At 40.8% G+C, this 25,697-nt stretch overlaps 1 protein-coding gene across 4 annotated transcripts in view; it reads right to left on the bottom strand.

Moving 5' to 3' along the window:
- Positions 1-3,526: 3,526 nt before the first annotated feature.
- The window catches only part of LOC308109274 (noelin-2-like), a 41,445-nt gene continuing 19,274 nt past the window's right edge, over positions 3,527-25,697 (bottom strand). For 3 of the 4 annotated variants that reach the window (XM_080462739.1, XM_080462736.1, XM_080462738.1), the window contains exons 5-8: positions 20,293-20,399; positions 9,876-10,052; positions 9,618-9,791; positions 6,737-7,718 (exon numbers count right to left, since the gene is read on the bottom strand). In XM_080462739.1, coding sequence (XP_080318865.1) covers positions 7,398-7,718; positions 9,618-9,791; positions 9,876-10,052; positions 20,293-20,399 — 779 coding nt within the window. In that variant the 3' untranslated portion in view covers positions 6,737-7,397. Of the gene's footprint in view, positions 4,471-6,736; positions 7,719-9,617; positions 9,792-9,875; positions 10,053-20,292; positions 20,400-25,697 lie in introns of those variants that run through there. The other variant, XM_080462737.1, reaches the window with a different exon arrangement.

The following is a 25,697-nucleotide window of genomic DNA, read 5'->3' as shown; positions in this document are numbered from 1 at the left end:
TTTTATCACAACAATAGACCAAATGACTGCTTGCATGTTAAAGGGATCACGTATTGTTGATGAAACCACTCTGCAGGTCTTCCTGCTCCAAGGAGCTTTATAGCAGCTCATTCAGCTCTTTGTTCTTGATTTTCCAGCCCACAAAACGCGCCACTCCCACCTTTAGAGTCATTTTTCTAAGCAAAAAAAAAAAAAAAAAGAAAGAAATAATGCTACTTTTACCCATCACACAACAAATGCGGCTGACGACCGTAATCATCATGATGCTGAGAAAACAAGCAGGGGTATTAGTTGGAAATAGCCCGCGTTTTCTGAATTGTCAACAACGACACAAAAGGCAAAAAAGGGGGCTAAGCTGAGAGCTGGGAGCTGAGAGCGGGGGACCGTGGACAGGCCGGCAGCAGCGACTGGAGAGAGAGACACAGGCCAACAAATAACAAATTCAAAGGTCTGGGCTAAAATAAAAGCTGAAATATTTATATATTGCCCCGTGGAGGATGTTAAATCGAACCCCCACCAATCCAAATGGACCCCAAGAATAACCTTTTAAGGCAAAGAAATACAGACGATGTAATAGCCCATATTAGTATTTCATCATTAATAAGATTAAAGAACAAATGAAAATCAGTTTATTGGACTAGATTCAAACAAACAAACCCGTTTAAAGATGATAATTGATATTGAAGTTGGACCGTAAAATGTTACAGGCTATAACAGCACAGCTAATTGTCAAATAATTATCAGACAGATGGTTAAATCAGACAACAGGTAATTCTAACAAACACCAACAGCATTACCAGTCTTTGCACTCGCAAAGTAATAAAGCAAATGGTTGGATAGATTCTCTGAAGCAGCGACAATAAAAACCATCCTCCCTGGATGGGTTTTTATTTTTTGAGGAAATTACACTGTATGTTAACAAAACCATTTGCTTAATTAAAAAAGATGTTCACATTAAATGAGTTATACTACACTGTATCTAGAGACAAAACCAGAGAGATGTTATCCAGAAAGAAGCTGAGAAGTGATCCATATGGAGGCTGGGTTACCGGTTGAAGCTGAGGTCTTTCTATAGTCAGCAGGTTCCTCTCACAGAACAAACATTAAGCCACTGGATAAGATGGATATATGTTTTTGAAACTGTTTGTTCAGTGAGTGATGTCAGTTTACTCACGGTAAACCCAGATTTCCTGCTGCTCCACTTCGTCCTACTTGTTCAACTATTATATTTCTCCATCTCACACAGTCCAGCTCTACCTGCTGTTTGCTGTTTAAATATCATCACAGTTTTATAATTATTTTCATTTCCCCTCAGAAATTTTCAGCAAAACTATAATACAGTATTGAATTAAATATCTTAGTTTCATTTTCACATATCACAAAACCTGGCTCCCTCCCCCCAATGTATATGAATCCATCACATGTATTGTAAATAGAAACAGACGTGGAAAAAAGTCTGCTGAAAGTGAAGGTTTTTGGTTTTGTTTGCTCCTTTCCAGTCGCCTCTTTGGAGCACGTGATCAGTTTGGTTGATTTGGCACAATTTTCTTCTAAATAAATCTGGGGAGAAGTAAATTTAACTTAATTGAATCTGTGAATTCAGCCATAAAAATTCAAGACTTACTTACTTACTTGTGTGAATTCCGATCTTGTGTATCCGATGTATCTTTGTGCCTGTGAATTCCGGATTACTCATTTGGATGATGGTCTTTTTTTTTTCTTATTCATTTTGTTTCTTTTTTTGTTTTGTTTTTGGTACATGCTCCTAAACTAACAGACAAACAATAGAATGAAGATATAAAAACAGGCGGGGGAAATTGCTGTATTAGTGGAAGATAGACTTACAATCAAACATTCTGAGAACTTCTGATTCTGAAAACTAAGTACACTTTACCTGGATGTTTGAACAAAGAACAATCTTGCTTGATAAATAAATGACACAAAGAAGTTGCCTTGATGTTTTGTTTTGTTTATGTAAAGTAGATTCAGTAGAATATTTTTTTTATCAGTGTATTTTTATCCCTTCCTGATGGAATCTGAGCTGCTGAGCATTAAGAGACGAGCTCCTGCAGGGGGTTTCAAACCAGCAAACGTCTGCTTCCCTAACCTTTGATTCTTAACATGGTTTAATCAATAGGTGCTGCTTTCATCATCAGATTTAAAGAAGGTATCAACAGTATTGGGATTAATCTGTTGTGGTCACTGATCGTTTTGGAGCTACTGAGTACTGATCAATACTCAGTACATATTTGTCCCAATGTAGGACTTTGTGATATTTTCCTCTAGGCAACACAAAAGCACAACTTTTCTCATGCTGCTTAGACACTTTCAAATTGAAATGTTTGTTAAGTCTTTATATACAGTCTAACCCTAACGTCTCTATTGAGAAGTTTGGACCCGATTTAAGGTTCTTCCAGTTCTTTCTTAGACGCTAAAGTTTGGCTCAAATCACAGAGAAACGGGGAGTAAGTGGAGGATGTGTGTAGGTTTTCCAAGCAGTGACCTGCAGGCAGAGAGAAACAATGCATATAGTCACAGTCACCATGGCAACGGAGTAGCCATTTGGGATGTTTCTACAATTAGAGTCACATGCAGCAGCGCTTCTTTATCATCCTCCATCGTTTCTTATTGATCCGGCGCTATGTTCATCTCATCATGCAGGCGATCGCTGTTGTGTCTCCGTCCCACCGCCTCTTCGTCTCGGACTCGATCCACCGGCAGTGGACAGTGCGAGCTGCCGCGCCCGTGTGTATCTGAGACCCCTTCACACAGTACAAGACCCTGCTAATCACCACCCATGCACTTTCTTCATTTTCAGATCGTAATTGCCACTTAAATGATAATGAGCAGGTTAACCTTTGCGGCTGAACTTGACCCCACATCCAAACATCCTTCGGCGGGGCTTTTGTGTAATTTCAGCTGAGCTCAATTAGAGACAAATGGAAAACATTACTGCGGAAAAATGTGGAGATAATAGCAAACCAGCAAATGTGACTTTAGGCTCAAGGACGAGATATTAACCTACAGTTTTTTTGTTTTATATATTTCGTCAAACCAGTTAACACAAGACACAGATTTGACCCTGCATGCCGTTGATCCATTTAAAGGATTGTGTGACCGGAAAGTGTGCCTCTGTTATAGCTTTGGCTTTCAGATAATTTATCAAGCTTAATTGGCTCCTTAAATAGCCCTCTGATTATTTAAACTCTCAGCAATTGTTCTGTTTTTCAAATGTCAGCATTTCTTTTAGACTTTATTGTCATTGTTGTGTTCAGCCGTTAGATAAATTGTACATTAAAAATTGTTAGACACACAATCACTCAATAATATAATATGATCTGGAGCCATCCAAACATTACTGAAAGTGACTGTTTCGTCATGTCCTTCTGGAGCTGCTCTGCTTCTAGTTTATTTCTGGTAAAATATTGACGTGTGCTTTGTTGTGTTTAGTTAATTTTGTTGTTCTGGTGCTTAAATTACCTTCCTGACATTTTTAGATTTCAGAAAGGACAAAAAAACATTTACTCCATTTGGACACAAGTTTAAGCATTTTGATTTCCACTGGCCAAAAGCAAAACAAGTCAATTGCCTGACCCAATATTCTATTTGCAGAAAACAGAAGTGAAGAGAAAAACAACAACAAAGAAAGGGAGACAGCTGCAGCAGAGGCCTGGCAAAGCATCGGCAGGGTTCCAGACCCAGCGTCTGGTGATGTGCATAGATTTTTAAAATTACTGCAAAAGATTAGAAACTCTTAACATTTAACTTTGTTTCACAACTATATTCATTTGTTTAATTACTTTCCGTTATTTAAATTTACACAATTTTTTATAAATCCTCAATAAATCTAACGTGTAAGCACCATGTGTGAGGATATATCTAGGACGCTTGTATTGTGAAACAATAACTCTTTTTCTGAGCCAAACAAGAAAGGAAGACGACAACCTCACGGCCATTTCAGAAGCAGCACAAGAAGATAGTCCGCATTTCCAAACACATTTAGAAAGAGCGTTTTCCAAAAACAACAGCTTGGCAAGTTATTGTGCATCAAATTATAGTTTTCTAACTATTAGCGAGACATTTATTGACAATACTGTGGCGGTTTTGCCAGCCAATAGCGTTGTTGTCATGTTTTACTGGTTATGACCCGACATCAGGCAAACAGACTTTTATCAAGCCATGATGATGTGATAAAAGTTGCACTCTCAAGCTTATGACTTTGAAGACTCCATTGTGTACATATATCGCACACAATATATACAAAGTGGCTGTCTACTACATTCAGCCACATACACAGCCGTGTTGTTGTTGTTGTTGTTGTTGTGGCGATGGGGCGATGTGGTGAGTCTTGCGTTTTCCCAGCGAGGTGAGAGCCGTGACGGTAGAGGAGTTACACGACCAGCTAGACTTGCGTCGACACAGCAGATCTCTGGAATCGTTTTGGCCGGTAAACATTTCCACATGGTGTGCCTTTCAGAAGGTGGAAGCAACATACAACGAGTTTTAATTCAAACGCTACGATTTAAATGCAAATATCCTCAAATTAAAGCTGCAAGTCTTCATTTAAAGCACATCTGGAATGTTTTATTTCATATCCGACTGCATGTGGAAAAGTCGCACAGTTAATCCTTGTTCGACGACTGAACACAGATGAAGGTGAGCATGGATTTATAAATGATCATTGCACCAAAAACTATCAACACATTCCTTGTAGAGAAAGTGGAGACACCATTGGCCTCGACAGCCAGTTTCTTTGTACAGTGTGAAAATTCTCTTGTTGATGTTTCGAATAATTTTCCCTCAATCTCTTGACCCTTGAAATTCCATCTGTTGTGAGATGTGTGATGGTTTTTCTCACACCCCATGAATCATTCTTTTTCCTCAATTTTCTTTTTTTTTTTACACCTTCATAGCCTTCCATTTCTTTTTGTTGATTCATTCCTCATACATTCGTTAGCGTGCTCAACATCAATCATCCTCATCATCGTCTTGCATCGACAGATTCAATCTGTGAAAGCTCCGTCTTTGCACGGAAATTTGTGTAAACCATTTCTAATTGGCAGAAGCACTTTGACACCACCGGTTGCAGATCCTGTGTTTAAATTTTGATGTTTATGGAGACTTTTAAAAAAAAAAATTTTTTTTTTACATCAAACGCTTGTGGTAAGATTAACTGTAGTGAGCAGTACTGCACAAACGGAAAGACAATTCTCCACACATTAGATTTCATTTTCAGTCCTGTGGAGACACTTGCAGAACTTGAGACAGCGCCATCGTGATTCTTCTGCAGCCCTCTTTGAGTTTTACCATAATGAATCTACACGCTTTGTTAGCAAAGAGAACAGCAGGGATAAAATGTCAGGATTAAAAGAGAAATCTTTTTTTTTTGGTGACTACTTGAATTTGAATCGGATGTTTGTAATTTTTAATGATAATTTTTAGAGCAGTGGATAGACTGGTGACCTGGTCTCAATGTTCCAAGCAGTGTAGAAGATGGATCGATGTTATACAGCAATACTTTGCATGTATTACTCTATGCATCTGTAATTGAATTTGATGGAAAACAGATTTACAACATGGAGTTTCATGGGGATGGTGGAGGAAGTTAAGCAACAGATATGCAAAAAAGATTTCAATTTGACTAAAAAAAAACATTCTGGGTAATCTGTAACAGCAATGTGTGAAAAAGAATGACAACAACAAAATAAGACTTAGCCATAAAAATGTATCATAAAACCTCTGCAAATAATACATGTAGGGGTTTGTTAGAGCCTGATATGTAACAACAACCCAAAATACGACTCAAATTGTTATAAAATATAATGTAATAAAACCCAAAATGTAATAACCTGTTGATATTGTAACAAAAGTGCTGAGCCACAAATGTTTTTTTGTTTTTTTTAATAAAACCGAAAATGGCCAATAATGTAAAAATTTATTTTGTACTGATGATTGGAGAAATAGATTACAGATTACTCATACTGCATATAGATATATGTATAAAAAGAACTAAAACAAATAATCCAAACTTTAGTCATTCTTTCAGTGTTATTCAAATTGAAGCAGTTCAAGTTCAAGCCCAAGCCATAAATCATGTTGTAATAAAATTATTACTCTATTTTGCATACTCCATAATATAATATTGAAAAGTTTTTAAGTTTTGGGCTCAGTTACATTATTGACCAGTTATTACATTCAGGGTTTTATTACATTATGTTTTATAGCAATTCGGGTCGTCGTTACATATCGGGCTCAAACGGGGCCAGCTCAGGAAAAATCCTCCCAACACAATGACGACAGTCGTCTCTGCTTGAGGCTGAGCTGATTTACACTTTCTTTTCAAACATGTTGAATACAGACGCAGTCGTAAACAGCGCAATTGTGTTGGAAATTGCACATTATGTGTGGTAAAATTTCTATTAGTATAAATCTGTGGCAGACATTTCTTATACTGCAGATTCATTATGATAAACCTGGTAAATGGATATTGCCTGTTATTTTGCACGTGGGTCGGATGAAATCCTCAGTGTGCTCAGTTAGTGAATCAACTTCCAGATTCTTTTCTTTTGTACACATGCAAACTTTTAGCAAATCACTCTTAGCAGGTTTGATACGGCCTCTGAGTCAGTGTGTCGTTCAGCTTCAGCGAGAAAGACACCATCAGTGTACATGTCGACAAACACTCACAGTCTTCATTCATCCCGCTCCAGAACAAAGGAGTCAGAAAAGTTTCAGCAAAGTTTGACAGCAAATTTTATTGAATGAACAACCATGCTGACTGAACACGTCCACGATCACATCACAAACCCCGGACTACCTCCGTCGGCGTTGTCGGCGTCACAGCTCGAGTTCTGAAGCGAGGTGAAATTCAGTTCACGAGCTGCGTGTTTTTTCTCCCTCGATGACTCGACCTCAACTTCCAAAGTCATTTCTTGATACACAAGTGGAATGAAACGTAACGGAATATGGATGAGCACAAAATGTCTGATTTCCCTTTTTTTATTTTTTTATTTTCTTCCTCTCAGCGTTCCCACAGCCAAGGCAGTTAATTTTCATCTTCGCCCTGATGAATACTCTTGCTTGTGACCTTTAGACTGGTGTTCGACAACCGTGTATTGTGTCTAGTTATTAGCTCGGTGAGCTCTTGCAGTCCTGAAGTCATTCAAATTGCTCCACAGAAAGTACCCATTTTCTTGTTGACCTGAATGGCCATTGTGTGTGTGTGTGTGTGTGTGTGTGTGTGTGTGTGTGTGTGTGTGTGTGTGTGTGTGTGTGTGTGTGTGTGTGTGTGTGTGTGTGTGTGTGTGTGCGTGCGTGCGTGCGTGCGTGCGTGCGTGCGTGTGTGTGTGTGTAGTCCATCTCTTTCACCTCTATTTTTTCTCTCCATCAAATCTGCTCTATCCGTCACTCCGGATGACATGAAACAGCGTGACGTTGTAGAGGACTTGGTGCCCGTTGTTCCAGGTGTAGAGCGCTCTCTCTCTGGGGTTGTAGTCCATCATGCTGATGTGGGAGTACTGGTTGTGGAAGGGGATGTCGGTGTACTCGTACGTGGAGGAGTTGGTGTGGTAGGCGAAGTGAACCTTGGCCCCGGCCAGGTGGGAGTTTGTGACGTACAGCGTGCCGCAGATCATGAACGCCTCACCCGCGCTTCGCTTGGGGAATCCCGTGTCCCAGCTCTGCAGGACGTCCAGAGAACGGGGGTCCAGACGACTCACCTGCACAGAGAGAGAGAGAGAGAGAGAGAGAGAGAGAGAGAGAGAGAGACAGTGGCAGAGAGGCAGAAGCAGGAGAAAATTCACTGAACTTTAAATCAGCCTACTGAGCATGATAGCAGCAGTAATGGGCTGCACTCTGACCTCATCCACTGTTTTTTCCTCTTTTTTCAGTTCAAGATAGTTTTCTTTTCTTGTGAATTTTTTTTTTCCAGGACGTGTTCATTCTGATTAATTAAATAAACAATTTCTTGACACATCTATCTTTAAAGGGGTCATATTATCCAGCTTTTCAACACTGTCACAAGGCTTCATTGGTCCAAAAATGTTGTATTCAAAGTTAATTGCTTCTCCCTGATTTTCCACCATTTGAATATTGGATCATAGGAGCTGCATTCAGAATCTGCTGTGTCTGTGTGAGCTGGACAGGCTCCGCCCACACATGCCCATCTTGGGAAGAGGAGGAAGTACTTCCTCTCGTGGTGACATGTGCCAGAGCAGAGCTGCCTAATTGTGGGAGGAGTCAAAGGGAGGGCCTACCTTGATTGGGATTGGCTAAACCCCCGATGACACTATATAGGGTTTGATTTCTGATTGGCTGGTTGGAGCAACACACTTTTTAAAACCTGAAACATGCCAGGGAGAGAGAGGACAGACTTTCTTCACTTCTGGGGCGTCATTCCAGGTCTTGGGGACGATTAGTACTGTTGGAAAACCTTTAGAAAGAGAATTTTGCATGATATGAGCCCTTTAAACTCCAACCCGTTTAATGTTTTGTAAAAACATGATTTTGTTTTTATTTTTAATTTTTAACCGAAATAAAGCATTCATTCATTCATTCATGTTTCTCAGTGCGTCAAACAAAGTCCCTTTGAGTTCCCAGTATATTGACCATCCTGTAGCAACCCTATTTTTTACAGTGCCTTCAGTGTAATAGATTGTTATTAGCTGAAATGAAAGGTTGATTGTTGTTTACATTGTCTGCACTGGGCAAAGACATTGATTTAGTAGAGGGGCCGGCCTAAAGGCTGTGTGTTTGAGGGAGCTGGAGTGTGGGAAGAGGTGAGCGTTTGCAAGGCAATTTCTCGCCCTTCTTTCTGGCGAGTCCGGGAAAACTCTACAGTATCAGTGCTCAAGACACATGAGACAATAAACCTCTGTGTGTAAAGCAGCTAAGAATGGTAGCAGGTTAATAGATGGGATAGGCGTTTCTTGTTCATCTGGATGGAAAGTTTTAGTTTGAAAAAATCCCCCCCAAAAAACAGACAAACTGCAGGATGGAAGCATGGCTAAGAACATATCTATGTGCAAAATATGCAACAAAGAATTTTGCTTTTCAAAGCAAAAATGTTTTGTAATTCTATTGATTAATTAATCAACGAAAATTTACTAGAATTGAAAAGAAGTGGCTTCTTGTATTAAATACAGATTAGAGTTACAAAGCAATTTATTGCAATCAACTACAAAACCCCTGTAATTTCTTAATTGTCTAATTATGTTCTACGACTGGTTTTTAGAAATGGTAGAATTGCGTTTTCACTTTCTTTTCCACCACCTGTACATCACTGACTCTGATCAATGAATCTTTTCATACACAGTCACTTCAGCCATATAAGAAGGTAGGAGGGAGGGGGGCTTATATCATCAGAGAAAAAGAGCTGTAAGCCATATATTAAAATCCAGTCATGATAGTCCGCAATACACACGCTGCACATCATGGTATATTACATTACACCGTGCAGCAATATGTCTCTGTCATATTTCTAAATGGATTTTTAGTGTGTGGGTGTTAATGACTCCTGAAAGGTAAAGAAAACGTCTGACAGCCAAATCATATTTTCCAAAATTTAAATGAGGAGTGCTGCATTCAGATACAATCAGGAGAAAAAAATTAGAGCGTACCATTATGTTTCCAGCATTTGGGATGGAGGTGTAGACGGCCCACAGCCCGGTCTCATCGGCCATGAGGTCAATGTCAGAGGAGCCCCCCCAGCTGTAGGGGAAGGTATTGTTGTATCCTGCTCCACTCAGGCTGCGCTGCAGCAACACACTGCGAGAGCGGAAATGGTACTGGACCTAAAAACACACACATACATGTGGAATATATCCTTCACTTTGGATATTTTGACAATAAATGTTGATCCTCTGACGCTCTCTCACCAGGATGTTGCTCTGGTGCTTGTTGTAGTAGAGAGAGCCATTATAGACCACGTGACCGGTTCCTGCCCAGGGGTGGGGTAACAGGTGCTGCACAAAGTTCTGACCCTTTGTGAAGTCGCCCATCGTCCTGTACTCCAACACACGCCGGCCCTTATAGTAGCCGTCCATCGACCACACCTGACAGAGGACGGAAAGGGTACACACGTCGCTTATCTCTGTTCTTACCTCTTTATCCTGCCTGTAAAATGAACTCCCACTGGGCAATAAATTCCTTAAATTTGCTCAGCGATCCATCATGGTCAACTCCACTCACCAGCAACCTGATTAGATTTCACCATGGTCTTCTGAGATACTGTGCCTGCTGGCCACTGCACAATTTGAATAAATCACATTAAGGAAAAACAGCAGCAGCAGTGATGCAACCGTTTGCTATCCTGCTCATGTGAACGCCGATTATGTGAAGGCTCATCTCTGTGAATCTCTGGAAAAGGAGGCGTTGTGTGTTGCAAAAGATTCAACACACATCAAACATTTTGAAGATTTTTCTTAATGAATCAAAAGCGGATGGGTGAAACTGTTCTCGCAATAAATTGATCTGTAACTCTCAAAAGCCAATTCAACTACGACAGTTTATTTCGTACTGATCAAAAGACCACTGTGTTGGATTTAGAGCTTGTGCTCATTCAACATGGTTGCATGTGCGTTTTGCTGAGCGTGTTCATCTTGATCCAGGAGAAGAGTGCATATGTTTCAGAAGAAAAAGTGCATTATGAGGTGTTCTGTGTATTCCCTCCAATCACATCCAGTTATTACAATCCAACCTTTTCTGAACACCACCTGGTGTCATCAGTCATTTCAGGAACCACATGGAGATAGGGGGAATGTTACCCAGCAAGGAAGAAAAGGAGACGAATTTTGTTCCAGTAATGTCGTTTCACCTGGAACTTCATGACATGCAGGATAAAGGTGATAGAAGTGATGGCATAAGCTCACTTTAGATTCGAGCTTCGAACAAAAGCTGAAGAAAATATTTTACTTTAGTTGGGTCGCAGTCTGTCAGGAAGGGATCCCCAAAGCAAGAGTAGTTGAGAGCCACTGCCCTAAATCACTAAACCACTGTGCCAACTGTCCCTGTTGATAGATTCTTATTAATTCTACACATGATACCTTCACATCAGCAATAACCACGTTCCAAGCTGCCCGCTTCTAAAGTAACCCTTCAGAATCAACAGCTGAATTCAGGACGCTGCAATCATCAAAGATGTTTGTATTGAACTGAACGTTGCTGATGCTCATTATCATGTCTGCTTTCACTTACCTCTGCCTTGATGAAACCTGGTAAATATTTAGTTTTTGCCTGATGCCATTTGAAGATTAAGAGAGTCTGAGACAGGGCTTTAAAATCATGTTTATCTCTCTCTCTCTCTCTTTTTTTAATGATATAAAAGGCGCTGGTGATGTTGGGAGAGTTTTTGCCCTTTAATTTCTGCAGTTTATAAATTTCCTTGAGATAATTAAAGGCAATAAATTCTGATTTATCTCTCCCAGGTATGGAAGATTGATGTCCACCTTCTCCCAGCCCCTCTGTCAGGCTGACCTGAATTTAAATAAGTGCCTGATGAAAAGTGAAACCAGATAATCTGAGGGTAATGAGAGAAGGTGTAAATATACAGGACAGGGGAGGAAGGCGGGAGCTCGGAGGAGAAGCGAGCGGACGGAGAGAAGGGGAAGATGAGGGAAAAGAAGAGGCGAGATGGGAGGAAAATCGAGCGACGACAGCATGGAGGATTAATTACCCATAGAGGGACGAGAGGTGAAACAGATGAAAGAAAAGAGCAGAGAGCACTGAGGAGAGAAAGCATTGTTGGTGAGGAAGACGCTTGTTATTCCCTCTGCAAGGATAGAAGACGTACTGAGGGCAGAATTGAAAAGGGTTTCTCTCTCCTGCTGTGGTAGTAACACTTTTTTAGAATTATAGTTAATTTGTAGTGGCAACAGTTAAAATCCACACTGAGTTATGAGATTTCAGACAAAGGTAACTGATTGCAGTTATTTTGAGGGCCTTCAATAACACGGAGCATAATTGAGACTCAGCTTGAGGTTTAAAAAAAACCCCTATGAAACAGACTGATTGCCCTCTCGACTGTCTTCTTCCTGTCTCCTTTCCTCAAAACACAGATGACGCTTTCTGCGCTTTAATTCCCCTTGAAACAGAATTGCAAAGGAACAGGGATCCCTTTGTTTTCTGGCAGCTGTAATCTTCTCACATTTGAATGCACCATTTACTTTACATAAACAAGCTCCAGACGCTGATTGTACAGTGAACACCAGCGAGTGCAAGTGAGGAGGGTTTTCTTTTATTTTTCGCCCTTTTTTGAACTCACACCTAAGTTTAACAGATTGTTGCGCTGTTCTGCTTCGGTTTGTTCCCACACGGCCAACTCCCATATTTCCTCGGCTGCCTCCCCCGAGAATACACAAGAAGCGATCCCTTCTCAGCGTGTCTGCACTGAAAGGAATAAAATCCACAGGTCTTTGCAAATATTGAGTTTGTGCTTGACATTTCAAGTGGATATCTTCAAGCTTGCAGTCGCATGGTGTTTTAAAACCTAAGCAGTGGCGCTGAGAGTCCTGGGAGCAAAGTGGGGTCCACTGTTTTTCCTTTATGACACTTCAACACGAAGCGTCTGAGATCGAGAAAACCCACCTCGAGATCAGGAGGACTATAATCTGTAGCTTTTCCCGGCACACTATCTTTCTTGACATAGTTACATACGCCAAAAAAAGTTGGGCGACGAAGTATGTATGTATGTATGTATGTATGCACAACAACTTTTCACAAAAACTACTCACCCAAATTGCATGGAATTTTCAGGGATGATTTGTCATCTTCCAAGAATCAATCAATTAGATTTTGGGACGTTACCGGTTAACCGTTTCCCAAAAAATCCCCTCAGAATGCGAAAAAATTTTCCCGCACAAAGCGGATGACAGAGGCACCTCATGGAGGCGATCAAAGTAGATCAGCGTCTGTTGCCATGGAGACGCTCCCAGCTCAGTGTTTCACACAGTGTTGTTGCTATCTGACCTACCTAGTTAGCATCGATATGAGCTAATGGCTATCTTGCTAGCGATGCTAACTCAGTTCCACAAACAAGTGTGTCTGCGCTCTACCGAGTGTAGTTCTAGTTTTTGTAAGAGATCAGAATCAAATAAGCATTGGATGAAAATCGTAAACAATTTATTTAAAGGAATAATTCTTTGAACATTAAAATTTGAGACTAATTCAAATTCTAAGTTATCGTACAAAGCCATATAGTGAAAGAGTTGGAATTAAAAGCAACATATAAATGATTTTTAAAGCAAAAACTTAAAGCATGTCAGCAAAGATTTTTTACCACAAAGTCTTTGCAGACTGAACAATTTACAATATATCACATATAGTAACTTGACGTGAGACAAAAGCATGTGTGGCATACATGTACAGATCTTCCACGATTCCACAAGGCCCAATGTGTCCTAATTGTCACTTTTGGCATTGACAACAGATAAAATGATAATCTAGTAGTCAACACATCACGTTTCACTCACTCGAAGCCTAATTATCCAAATGCCTCCTGGTTGAAGTAAGCAGGTGCTGTGTGTTCATTGCACAGTCACGACTTTAACCTGTCAATCGATCTGTCCTCCGCCGATCGCTGGTACCGCTGGCTTGCTGATTTTGCACTGATGAGAGAAACAGGAGTCGAACGAGCTGCAGAAGGTTACTCCAGTAAAGCATTTTGTTACTCGACTTCAAGGACGCTGAGCAGCTGTTTCACTATCCTCATGGTTTTTTTACACACAACTTTACATTTGGAGAGCCGCGAAAAGCAGAATTCCTCCTGACGTACTGCAGGCGGGTTCGTATTTACCATGCAAACAAGCGAGTAGTGTACTTCACAGCTAACTCTCAACAGGTAATACATGTGAGTACATTTGAGAAGCTGCCGCATTAAAACTCAGCCAAGTCACATAAACAACAACACTGCCAACAGCGTTGCTCGAAAATAGTCAGCAGCCGCTGCTGCACTTCAATAGTGCAGCTCTGACATAGCAAAGGTCCCACGGCTGTGGTTAGTGAAGTAAGGCTTGAATATTATGACAAAACAGCCGAGCCTGGTGGATATTTTTGTTGTCTGAGGCTTCATTCAATAAAAAGGGGGGGGGGGATTTGACTTTGTAGGGACCTTTGATGACGGACAACTAAAGTTGAAGGAACTTGAAGCTTCCTCAGTAATGCTCACAAATGTAATAGCTTTGATCTCAGACCTCTACTTGACCGCTACATCTTCAGAGACGCTGAAGAGAATCGGTGAAATGACAATGACAGTCAACGCCAAAACATAATGCCACTGATCAAACGTCTGTCACTGACGCAAACGTGCCAGAGAGGCATGTTTGAGTCTTACTGTAAACACAGAGGGACTCTGCAGGATGCAGCCCTCATTGCAGCGTCGGATTACCTGATTGCAGACGTGCAAACACCAAATGAATCACGTGTCTTCAGTTGCGCCGAAAATAACACTGACTCACCAAAAATAGCATCCATCCTTGGATTGGAGCTGTTTTCATTCTGGCCATAGAGCAACGCGGATCACTTGAATCCACAACAAATCATCACAAGGGGATTTAACTTGACCACAATGGGCAACTATACAAGGACAGACTCGTGGCAGTAGACCGACTCATTGGTGGGAAAAACTTTAATCGGCGGATATCAACTTATAAATGCAGTTTGAACAGATGCTTTTCAATTGTGTAACAGCTGCAGCCTCATTTCTCGTGTCTTCAACCGAACTGAGAATGAGAATAAGGGTTGGGAGTGTTGTCTCTCATTTCTTTACAGTTAAGCCCCTGAGGAGAGGAATCACTTCACAGGCAGGCTGAAGAGGAGTAATAATTACCACAAATAAGGACCCGTTAAGAATTCAAGCCGTCTTGACCTCTTTCTTACCTCTTTCTCCTTTTGTAGTTTTACCCCTTTTTCCTGTCTCCCTCCATCTCCATCTTCCCCAAAGCTTCTTCAGCCTTTTTATCTCTTCATCTCTTTTCCCTGTTAAACACCTCTTCACCCAGAGTTCTTCTTCTCTCCCTCTTGTTTGCTGCATCTCTCATCCTCCCTCTCCTTCTCACACTATCGGCAGAGGCATCTTGACAGATCAGGGGATATCCACACCTCAGCAGCTGTTCTCAAATACAGCGACAGGTGCGCGTGCGTGCACGTGTGCCCATGAGGCGTACACACACACACACACACACACACACACACACACACACACACACACACACACACACACACACACACACTCATTCACATGCACGCGCACTGATGAGCTAATGAAGAATTCATAAATGCCAGCCTGGGACCCTTGTGCAGACACTGTTGTCATGGATACCAAAGGATGTATCACAATGACTTTACTCATTAAACCTCACTCTGTGTGTGCGTGCCCGTGCGTGCGTGTTTGTGGCATTTCCTTAGTTTAGTTCGAGACGACAACAGACCGGCCGTCCGGCTTTGAATTTCACTTGTGATTTATAAGGCGTCATAATTTTCTGAATAATAAAAAAAAAATGACATCACACACAAAATTATTTTATGCAGTCGGTATGTAAAGTTTATGAGGTTTCCCTTTTTTTTTTTTAAGTTTTTAGTGGCTGTATAAATAATGGCCACATGAAATCTCAAAAGCTGACAACATCCCCGACACGAACATCTTTGCTCAGAGCAGAAGTCCTGATATCTATGCAATGACATGATTATGTTTTATTTATCTTGTAATTTGGAGCCCTCTTCGGGCATGAAAAGAGCTATCGGTGGATTTATGCTGTCAGTTCATGATATGTGCTTCTGAATTGGCATGTTTAATCCTCTTGGTTTCCTAATCCATGCTCTTGAGTTGCTAATCAATGCCAGGGATCACGATGTGACCCTTTGATGATTAATTATTAATTTCTCATCTGGTGGTTTCCTTATATGTGGTTTTAGAGAATCTGTGCTGTTGAATTAGTCAAGATAATGTATTCCTGTCATGTGCCCTTTAATTATTATATTGTGATAATATATCCTAATCTGTGCTGTTGGATTATTAATCCATGCTAGTGGATTACTATTCTGTGCATGTGGCTTCCTTATCCGTGTTCTTGGCTTGTTTAAGGTTTTTTTTGCTCATTATTTAATACTACTGATTCCTAATCTGTGCTTCAAGATTCATAACCTGTGCCCTTGGATTATTATTTCAGGTTAGTGTATTCCTAATCTATGGTTTTGGATTCATAATCAATGTGTTTGGATTTTGAGTCCCAATTTTTGGGGATATGTTTGGATCCTGGCTGATGTAATCCGAGTTTGCATGCAAATTCTCGTCTTTGTCAATATAATTTTGTAATCTGTGTCTGCTGTTTTGTAGACCATGGGGTCTCCGTCATTTTTATGCTCTCAGATTTTGAGACTGTGCTGTGTTGAAGAAATTCTGGAGAGGGGCTGAAAGGAATTTCATGGGGCCTTTATGGAAAAGTGACAGTGGGTCGTTTTTGTTTAGCATCATATTTCATCTTCAAACTTTTATGATTCACGCCATCAGATTCATAATGTATTCCCATGTTGAGTCCTGTTTGGATCGTTGAGGAAATACTTCACACTCAAACCTGTAAACACAGATTACAAACGCAAGATCAACCGAAACAAGCTTAAAAGTCTTGGTGTCCTTCACAGAACAAATTGCTTTTTTCACAAGTTTTAAATTTTGTTTAAGTCTAATTGGAAACAAAATAGTCATATTCTTAGTGGTTGTAAATGCTTCAGAAAGCAAAGAAAGAAGATTTTCCTGCAGAAAAAAAGCTGGATTTGTAATTGAGTAATTGTAGCAACAAGGAAGGAAGATGACTGCCTGCCAGAAAATATATTTTTACACCACCAGTGCATTAACAGAACTAAACCACACACTCAAACAGCATTTCCTCTATTCTAGTTAAATGTGCTCTCTTGGGTGTACACTCTGGATCTATAAGAAGAACAGCATATAAGAGCAGCGCTCAGCCTTGGGCCAATCTGTCCCAGTATTTGATCATACAATTGCATAAGAGGGGAAAAAATACAAATCTCCCACAGAGCTAAAAGCTTTTTTACCCATAGACCACCATAATAAAAGACAACTCAGACAAATGGCTTGCAGGACACTGCTATCGTTAAACAAACTGAGCAGGGACTATGGTTTAGTCCAGTATCTGCTTCACCCTATTGACGTGGATGTATTGTAAAGCAACACTCCAGACCACACCCAGTGAACAAACCACACACACACACACACACACACACACACACACACACACACACACACACACACACACACACACACACACACACACACACACACACACACACACACACACACAAACACACACACACACACACACACACACACACACTTCCACTCCTCACGAAAGGTGCGTCTGAAGTTGCTTGTTCTCTGTCACCATTTGCTCAAACTTTAAAAATCATGTTCCTCTTTTGTTGTTGCCTCTTTGTTAATTCATGTTCCTGCTTCACGTTACTGTCTAGACAGAGCTGCTCAGGCTGGTTAATCTAAGAAATCATCTTACTGCCAAGATAGGGCTGCTCAGGCTGGTTAATCTAAGAAATCATCTGACTGTCAAGTTAGAGCTGCTCAGGCTGGTTTAATCCAATAACAGTTGTAAAGTATTTGGATCAGTGTGATAACTGCAAATAATATATGTAGCACAACAAGGGTATGGTATGTTATCCCCTTCCCCCTCCCCCCTCCCCCCTCCCCCCTCCCCCCTCCCCCTCAACTTCTCCTCTCTCTTCTCTTCTCTCTCTCTTTGTGCGTTCCCCCCCGGTCGTGTACGGCAGCCATGCCAACTTCTGATGGAGGAGGCAACAGGAGGAGACCCCAGGTCTCTCCCTGTTGCAAGACCAAAAACTGTTCTGACTCCGAAGGCTCTCAATTACATCATATTGTTGGCCCAAGCTGCCGAACAGGAAAAGGGCAAAGAAAAAAAAAAAGTAAAGCAACGCTCCAAAAAACGTGTCCATTATGTTACAGTGGCATTTTGTTCAAACACTGTGGATGAGAAAAATGCTTTTTTTCGACCAGTGCAGATGTGACTGAACAACACAGAATCCTACTTTTTTTTTTTTCAAGCAATACAAACTTGTCTCATAAAAAAGTCAACCCAGAAATGCTTTATATGCCAGTGAATGTGCAGTGGATTGCATGTTTGTGAGTCCTCAAGGTCACACGGAGCGACTCTGAAGGTAAACATTAACATCTTTGTTCACGGGAGAGCTCATCTCTGCGTCTCTTCATAGCTATACTATTTTACTATGCATTTCCATGAGATCAATTTTTGCTGCGATCGTCAACAGTCACACACGCATCGTGCAAATAGCAATAAAAGAGATAGAAAGATAAAGCGTCGGATTGTCGAAAGAAAGACGGACCCCTCGCTCGTCACCCCGTAACTCCACCAGTCAAGCTGGTAACTGGGAAGCACGGAGCAATAACTGGGATGCTGCGGCTGTGTATTGCTCGTTCTCATCACCGCGGAGACGCACTAATAGGGAACAGGCAGGGGTCACCATGGCGATATAAATCACACCTGGCAACTGGGAGACAGTCGCCTTGACAACAAGCTAATGTGCGCTCCCTGAACTGACCCGTGTGTGTGTGTGTGTGTGTGTGTGTGTGTGTGTGTGTGTGTGTGTGTGTGTGTGTGTGTGTGTGTGTGTGTGTGTGTGTGTGTGTGTGTGTGTGTCTCAAAATGAGTGGCGACAAAGTCCACACCACAGTGTCATGTTAAAAATAAGACTTAAGACTGAGATGAAGGTGTGAAGAAAATTATTAGGCTTGACTTCACAACACCTGCTTCAATCTTAAACACAAACTATGGCTTATGTCAATTTCCTTGTCTATCGGCAGGAAAGTGTCGGACGGTGAGCTCCACTCATCGCTCAATATCGTGGGGCAATGCTTCAGGCCGCAAGACGCAATACTTCCATTGTCTTTTCATTCTTTGAGGCGAGAAGTCTGATTTTCTTTTCCTGAGACCTCCTTATCTTTACATTCGTGTCAAGAAGCAACAAGTTGCCATTCTACTCAAATATCACACGGAGCGGCAGGACAGCGTCAGAGCTCGTCAGTGAAAATCTACATTTCAGTTGATTTTTATTTTCATTTAATCTGTTTTCTGCTCATTTCAAACTCCTCGTTGAGTTGTCTTTCAACTGTATGTGACGCTAACAGATCTGATAACCGCTGTCATTTCTTCAAAGTTCATTTCCTTGTTTTCTGCAAGTTTCTTTTGGGCAACTTCCTCCAGCGGCTACTTGTTGAACCCATTGTCCCAGTTTGATAGGTTGTAGTTGCAATGTGAATCAAACCATGTGCTTCACCATCCTGATCACAAATACACATTACCCTGTATGCTTTGGAAGTCTCTCGCTCTCTCCTCCAACACACCTGATTCAAATGAGTGAGTCATCATCTCACTCTGCAGACACTAGACACGGATCCATTTATTTAAATCAGGCGAGTTGGAGAAGGGAGACACTAACATGAGGAGCAGTGGGTCGTACAAGAAAACAGCTTGAGGCAGATTTATGTTCTCACAACATGAGTAGTAAAACACATATACACACATGCATTTGGAACAGTACTTTGTACCTCAAAGGACCTTCTTTGACATAATTTATCCTCCAATTGTACACCTGAAAACTAGCCTCACACCTGCCATTGAACATGAACTAAATGCACAGAGACTTTAAGAAGAGGCTCTTTCTTCACTTCCAGATGCACCTAGAAGTGACCGTGTCGTATTTGCTGCTGCAAAATAAAGTTGAATTGAATTGGATTGAAATTATACTCTGCAGCACTTTGGAACACAGCGGAGAACAAAAGTCCCTGAACAAATCGCTCAGAGGACTTCAACACTTATCAGAGCTGCAGCGTTGCTTTTGCTGGTCTTTCCTGCATTGTGTGGAATGACCTGAAGCTTCTGTTTGGAAAGTCCTTTTTGCATTTCACAAGCCACCATGTCTCAGCTAGTAAAATGTTTAGTTGTCCCACAAATGCATGAAGCCCAACAAACAAATGAGTGTGCAAGTTACACTGGCGCATAATAGGCTTCACAAAAAAACAATAAAATATGGCTGCATAAGTTGTCATATAATGTTGCAAATGCCTGTGGGAACACAAACTGAACCAACGTGTAATCTCTGCTACTTGTGCTCTGCTCTGATCTCCATCAGGAGGCTGCAGCACCAGAATGAACTGCGGACAAACTGAAGCTCGTCCCCAAATAGGAAAGTCCACGGTACTCACAGACACACAGGCATACTACACCCTACACCCACCCTGCTGTCGGAGCTGGGAATCATGGCATCAGTCATCCAGGAACCAAAGCGGGACCCCGAGGCTCTCACGGTGATCGGGTTGCTGACTGCAGTCAGTCGGCCACAGCCTGTAAATAAACAATGAACATATTATGGTAAATCTGGAATAAAGAGCTCCGACAGTAATTCAGACAGGCGGCAAGTATATGTAAAGGATGATGGAAGATAAAGTCTTTGTGTGTGTTCATATTTCCCTGGTTCAGAGCGAGTTATTTGCGCAGTCTGGGTTTCTTGGACGGATAATTTAGTAACAGCTGCGATCTGTCATCACAGTTTAACATTTCATCAACTCTTGTAAATGCCTGCGCTCCAAGTATGAACTTTAGAGGAAAGTGCAGGTTTAAGAGAAATATTTTGGCACCTTGTTGCCAAACACAAAAACCTATGAGTCATTTTCACTTATTTTTTTTATCTATATTTATCTATCTCTTGCATCTTTGAGAACCATGTTGGTGTATATGTATAACCTTAAAGCTGTGTTTACTCAACTAAAAGTCACCTTGTTTGAAAGGTTGATGTAAAATGTTTGTTATTTCACTGAGAATTTAAATAGACTTCTTAACAGCTCGAATTTTCATCATTAATAATGTATTTCCATAAAGAGGGTGTTTTTTGTTTTCCCACAGGAAATCCAAAGTCAAAACACCCACATAAACGTCTAAAAGCAATTCTGCTGCAATGTTTTCTCTTCATAAGCTCAGGATGTCCCAGCTTTAGCACTTCATCCAAATATGTCTAAACAACCCTGCTGTGGTTTCTCTCCTCATGTGTGACCTTGTCAGACTTAATTGTTGCAGCAGTGCTGACTGCTCTTAAAGTAATAGTTTGACATTTTGTGGAAAATGTTTCTTGGCTGTGCGGTAGACAGTTAGAAATAGGAAAATCAATACCGCTCTCATGTTGGTCCAGTAAATATGACGCTATCGTCAGCAGCCTGGTGTAACACATCAAGGAAGCCGAGGACGGCCTTTAGAAGGATTCCCAGCTCTCTCCAGAGTCCAGTGTTCGTGTTATGATACCTGGCTTCAGCATGGTGCTCCATGTTCAGTGTGCTGACGTGTTGCCGACATTAAACTTAATCTACCAGAATCTACCAGCATTTATGTCCAAAGGGACATAAATGCATGATGAGTAATGTCAGGTGTCTCTAAAGGGACAAGAAAATCTTTAAAATAGACTTCCCATAAAAGGTATCACTCCTGCTCAGATGAATAAAGCCACACACCAAAACAAGACCATCACCACTCATTTCTACGCAATTCAAACCCGCAGGTTCTTAAGTCGATCACGTCAAAGCCGATATGTTTATAAAGAAACCGCAATTTGTAGCCATCAAACTGTGTGTACTTTTAGCTTCTGACGTCATCTTCTGAAAACCTGCCGCAAGGGTTTCTGGGATATCAAAGATGTTGTGGCAGCTCAAGCGAAAATATCAATATCTGACCGATTCAGGCGGGAAAAAAAGACAGACTTTCTCAAAGAAAGAGTCTTATTAGAATTCTATTAGAGTTGTACATCAACAACTAAAACTGGATTCTAAATATTTTCATTTTTCCCGTGTGGATTCTGGTAGAAGAGCTTTAAGTTCCGTGTCTTACTCTCAATATTCCTTCAGTCACAAACTCAGCTTGGTATTTTTTACTGTCATTTGACATTTTGTGTGATTTGAGGTAAAAAAGATAAAAATCAAACCAAACAAAACGCCGTGTCTAATTTCATTAGATCAGGTAAAGTGGGAGCACACGAGGATGTGGCATTTTGCCAGAATCGCAGCTTCACTCCACCACACTGCCTCCTGATAGCAGGAGAGCTGGCGAGTGCAGGGCCTATTGACCGTCCCTTTAAGGCAGGACTCACACCTGTGGTGCGCTTCCCCGGTCTGGACCAAAGTTTGCAATCAGGTATGGATTGCTTCACGCTGAAACTGGAATTAAAAAACATCACATCAAGTGATGTAAACAAAACCACTAGCCAGAGAGGATTATGTTTATGAGTGTGTTCAGTTTGGTAGAGCAGGTCGTCTCTCAAACGGAACGTTGCAAGTTCAATCATCTGTTCACACATCAAAGTATCCTTGAGCGAGACACTGCGCCCCAAACTACTTCCAGTGGATGGGCAGAGTGCTTGGCAGGGCAGCATGTGGGTGAATGTGGCTGATATCAGTCTGTTTTACAACTCTTTGGTCTGTGCTGCCGTCAGTAATAATTGCCAAAACTTGGTCTGCTTGTTTTATGCCAACACTGCACTACGTCAGGAAGTTTTTTTTTTTTTTACTGGACTAAACATCATAGCTATACATACCCTAAATTAAATGCCTCCTTAGCTGCCACAACAATGCTTATGGTGCCAATCTATCTATCTATCTATCTATCTATCTATCTATCTATCTATCTATCTATCTATCTATCTATCTATCTATCTATCTATCCATCCATCCATCCATCCATCCATCCATCCATCCATCCATCCATCCATCCATCCATCCATCCATCCATCCATCCATCCATCCATCCATCCATCCATCCATCCATCTAAATCTTTGCCATTAAAGATCTGACATTCCAGACCGAATGTAAAGAATTTCAATGCATGTTAGAGGCAGGTCGCCTTTCACACGTGGTCTTGCCACCAGTAGCAGATGTGCCGGAGGTTATAAACGTCATTTTGTCCTAGGCGAGACCTCTATAAGTAAAGGTCTGTCTGCAAGAATGGAAAAATGTATTTTCTCTGTCAGAGCTGTCAGAAAAGAATGAAGTCCTTCTTGTGTGATGTCCGACAACTGTTATATATAACAGTGATAGTGATACAGTGATATAGTAAGTGAGGTTAATGGCGAGAACAGAATAGGCCAGTAAATTCACTCTTTTTTGTCCATCTTTTCCCAGGAGATATTCACTTAAATTTCTCATTAGGGATGAAATGTACTGGTTAGAATTCACTCTATTCAAGACAGTTTGAAATATATTTTATTTAATTTTTTTGCAAATTTCCTGTTTTAGCTGAGTATGTGTCCATCTTTGAGGCAAGACAAGTTGAACCAACAACCCTGGACCTTCGTTATTGTGCTCAGAGTTTTCGAACAGCACACAGTCCTAGTGTGGAGGTATCGACTTTGTTAAAATGAGACATTCTTGCCTGCTACGGAGAAATTCATGTGAACAAAATCTCTCCGTATGAGATGTAGGTATTCCTGGTGATGGTGGTGCACAGTCCTGCGTGTTTCCATTGTGTTTGTGCTTCTACACAACTAATTCTAATGAATGTCATCATGAAACCCTGGAGAAAGCCACTCGTTACAATTAGGTGTGTTATAGTGGTGGCATGTTAAAACCCAGGTCTGTTCCCACAGATGAGCTGTGACTTCACATCGCACAACAATATTTTTTGTGTATTTGTGTCTGTTTACTCATAATACTTCAATTATTCAATTTTGCTTCCAAAAGGTACACAGAATCTAGTGCAGTGTGGCAGTGATTTATACTGTGAAGACCTGAGGCAACGGTTTTGTTTATTGCTGCAGCTAAAGATGCATTTTACGTATCAGGAGGATTTGCACCAGGTTTGCAAGAGCAGGCTCCATCTGAACGTGAGCTTTTGTTTCTTGTTTTTTAAGTAATTATTATATTCAATTATGTAAAATCGGAATTTAAAAATCCAAAGCGTTCGTGAAAGAAAAATATATTTAAACTATTAGATTTAAAGCAAAATATTTTGCCCATAATTCCCATAATGACTTGATACAATGTCTAAGCTTTCCAAATTAAATAAAAAGAAATTTTCTGTCAAACAATGAATTTTTTATATTTGGGCTAAAGCCAGTGATGTATTTTCTCTTCCATCGTCACACAAGAGCTTAAAGAACAATCCTGCATGACTGAGAGGTCCTTGTTATGATTAAATTAATCTCCATGTGGTTAAATCTGTTGAGTGCCCCCTTTAAACCACCTGAGGGAGGGCATTTCACATGCTTGACTTACTGCGTTGAAATATCCGAGTTACTTTCGAAAGCAGCAAATGTGATACTCAATATTCAACATATCGTCATTGTGAGGTGACACCATGATGAGACTTGACACCGATGCCACAACAACATCATGTCCTCACACGGCAATAACAGAAAGGGTCAATTTCCAACATGATACGTGAAGAGAACAAGAACGAACAGACTTACTTTGACTGACAATGTCCCTGGTTTGAATCTGGGCTCTGGGGCCTTTTTGTGATCAGTTTCCATGTTTTCTACATGCGCCAAGATTTTCTCTCAAAGTCCAAAAGCATCAATTGGTTAATAATTGAATATTGAAATTGCATGTAGAAATGAATGTGAGTGTCTGCTGGGATGGGCTCCAGCTGCTCTATAGGTTGAATGAAGCAGTGTACAAGATGGACATTGTGTCCTTTAAAAAAGGGCAAAGCAAACTCAGGACGCAGACAGCAGTCCGGTGTGGGATCCGTTCAAGAATCATTGATTTCCTCTTTCGTCTGACTTTGTCGCCGTATACACCACCTGTCACCTGCTTTCTGCACCGCTCCTGTCAATAAACCTGGGAACTCTGGAGCTCCTAAAGTTTGAGATCAACTTAGCAGGTTGCTGATGTCCATTAAGGTACCTCTGAGGACTTGTCTTTTTCAGAAGGCTTTTGGAACAGATGGAGATGTTTTGATTAGAGGATTATGGGTTGTTTTTTTTTGGGGGGGGGGGGGGGGGTTATGAGTCACCCTGCTTTTGGGATTTTTTAATTATTCTACATTTCTATTTCTACTATATGATTATTTTTAATTCTCTCTTGTGGCACATTGGATTAAGCCGTGACATTGACTAGTGCATGGGACCCGGGTTTGAATCCTGATCGCAGAAAGGACATTCTGCGCGATAACTAGGAAAGTCTATGGTGTAAGCTACAACTCTCTGGGGAGACCCCTGATGATATTTATTATTTTTGAAGGATTAACAAAAGCACATAATGATCAATTAAAGCATGTCCAAATGTTTGGCGCAAGGGAATTAAAATTTATACAATAAAAAAAGAGAATATTACAATTATTTTAGTTTCCTGCATACTTCATGAAAAATGGTTACTTTAAATGTCTATAAATGATCAGAAAGCTGCATTGTGACGTCATGGTCAGCACACATAGCAAGAAGGCTTTCCGGTTTGAGTCTGGTTGGTTCTTGAGGTCTTTCCTGTTTGAAGTTTTTATGTTCTCTGTGGGTTTTCTCGCAAAGTTACCTCCCCCACACTAAATAGAAGTTGCATTTATGAATAAATTATCTGTTTGAGTGGAACCTCCACGATGACAGTAGTCAAAATTTTTATTTATTCAAATTAAAATAACAAATTCTAATTTGCCAGGAATGTAATAAT

This window comes from Lipophrys pholis (genome assembly GCF_963383615.2).
Source record: "Lipophrys pholis genome assembly, chromosome: 5".
NCBI lineage: Eukaryota > Metazoa > Chordata > Actinopteri > Blenniiformes > Blenniidae > Lipophrys > Lipophrys pholis.
The sequence above is the reverse complement of the archived record's forward strand: the minus strand, read 5'-3'. Positions and strand labels throughout refer to the sequence as shown.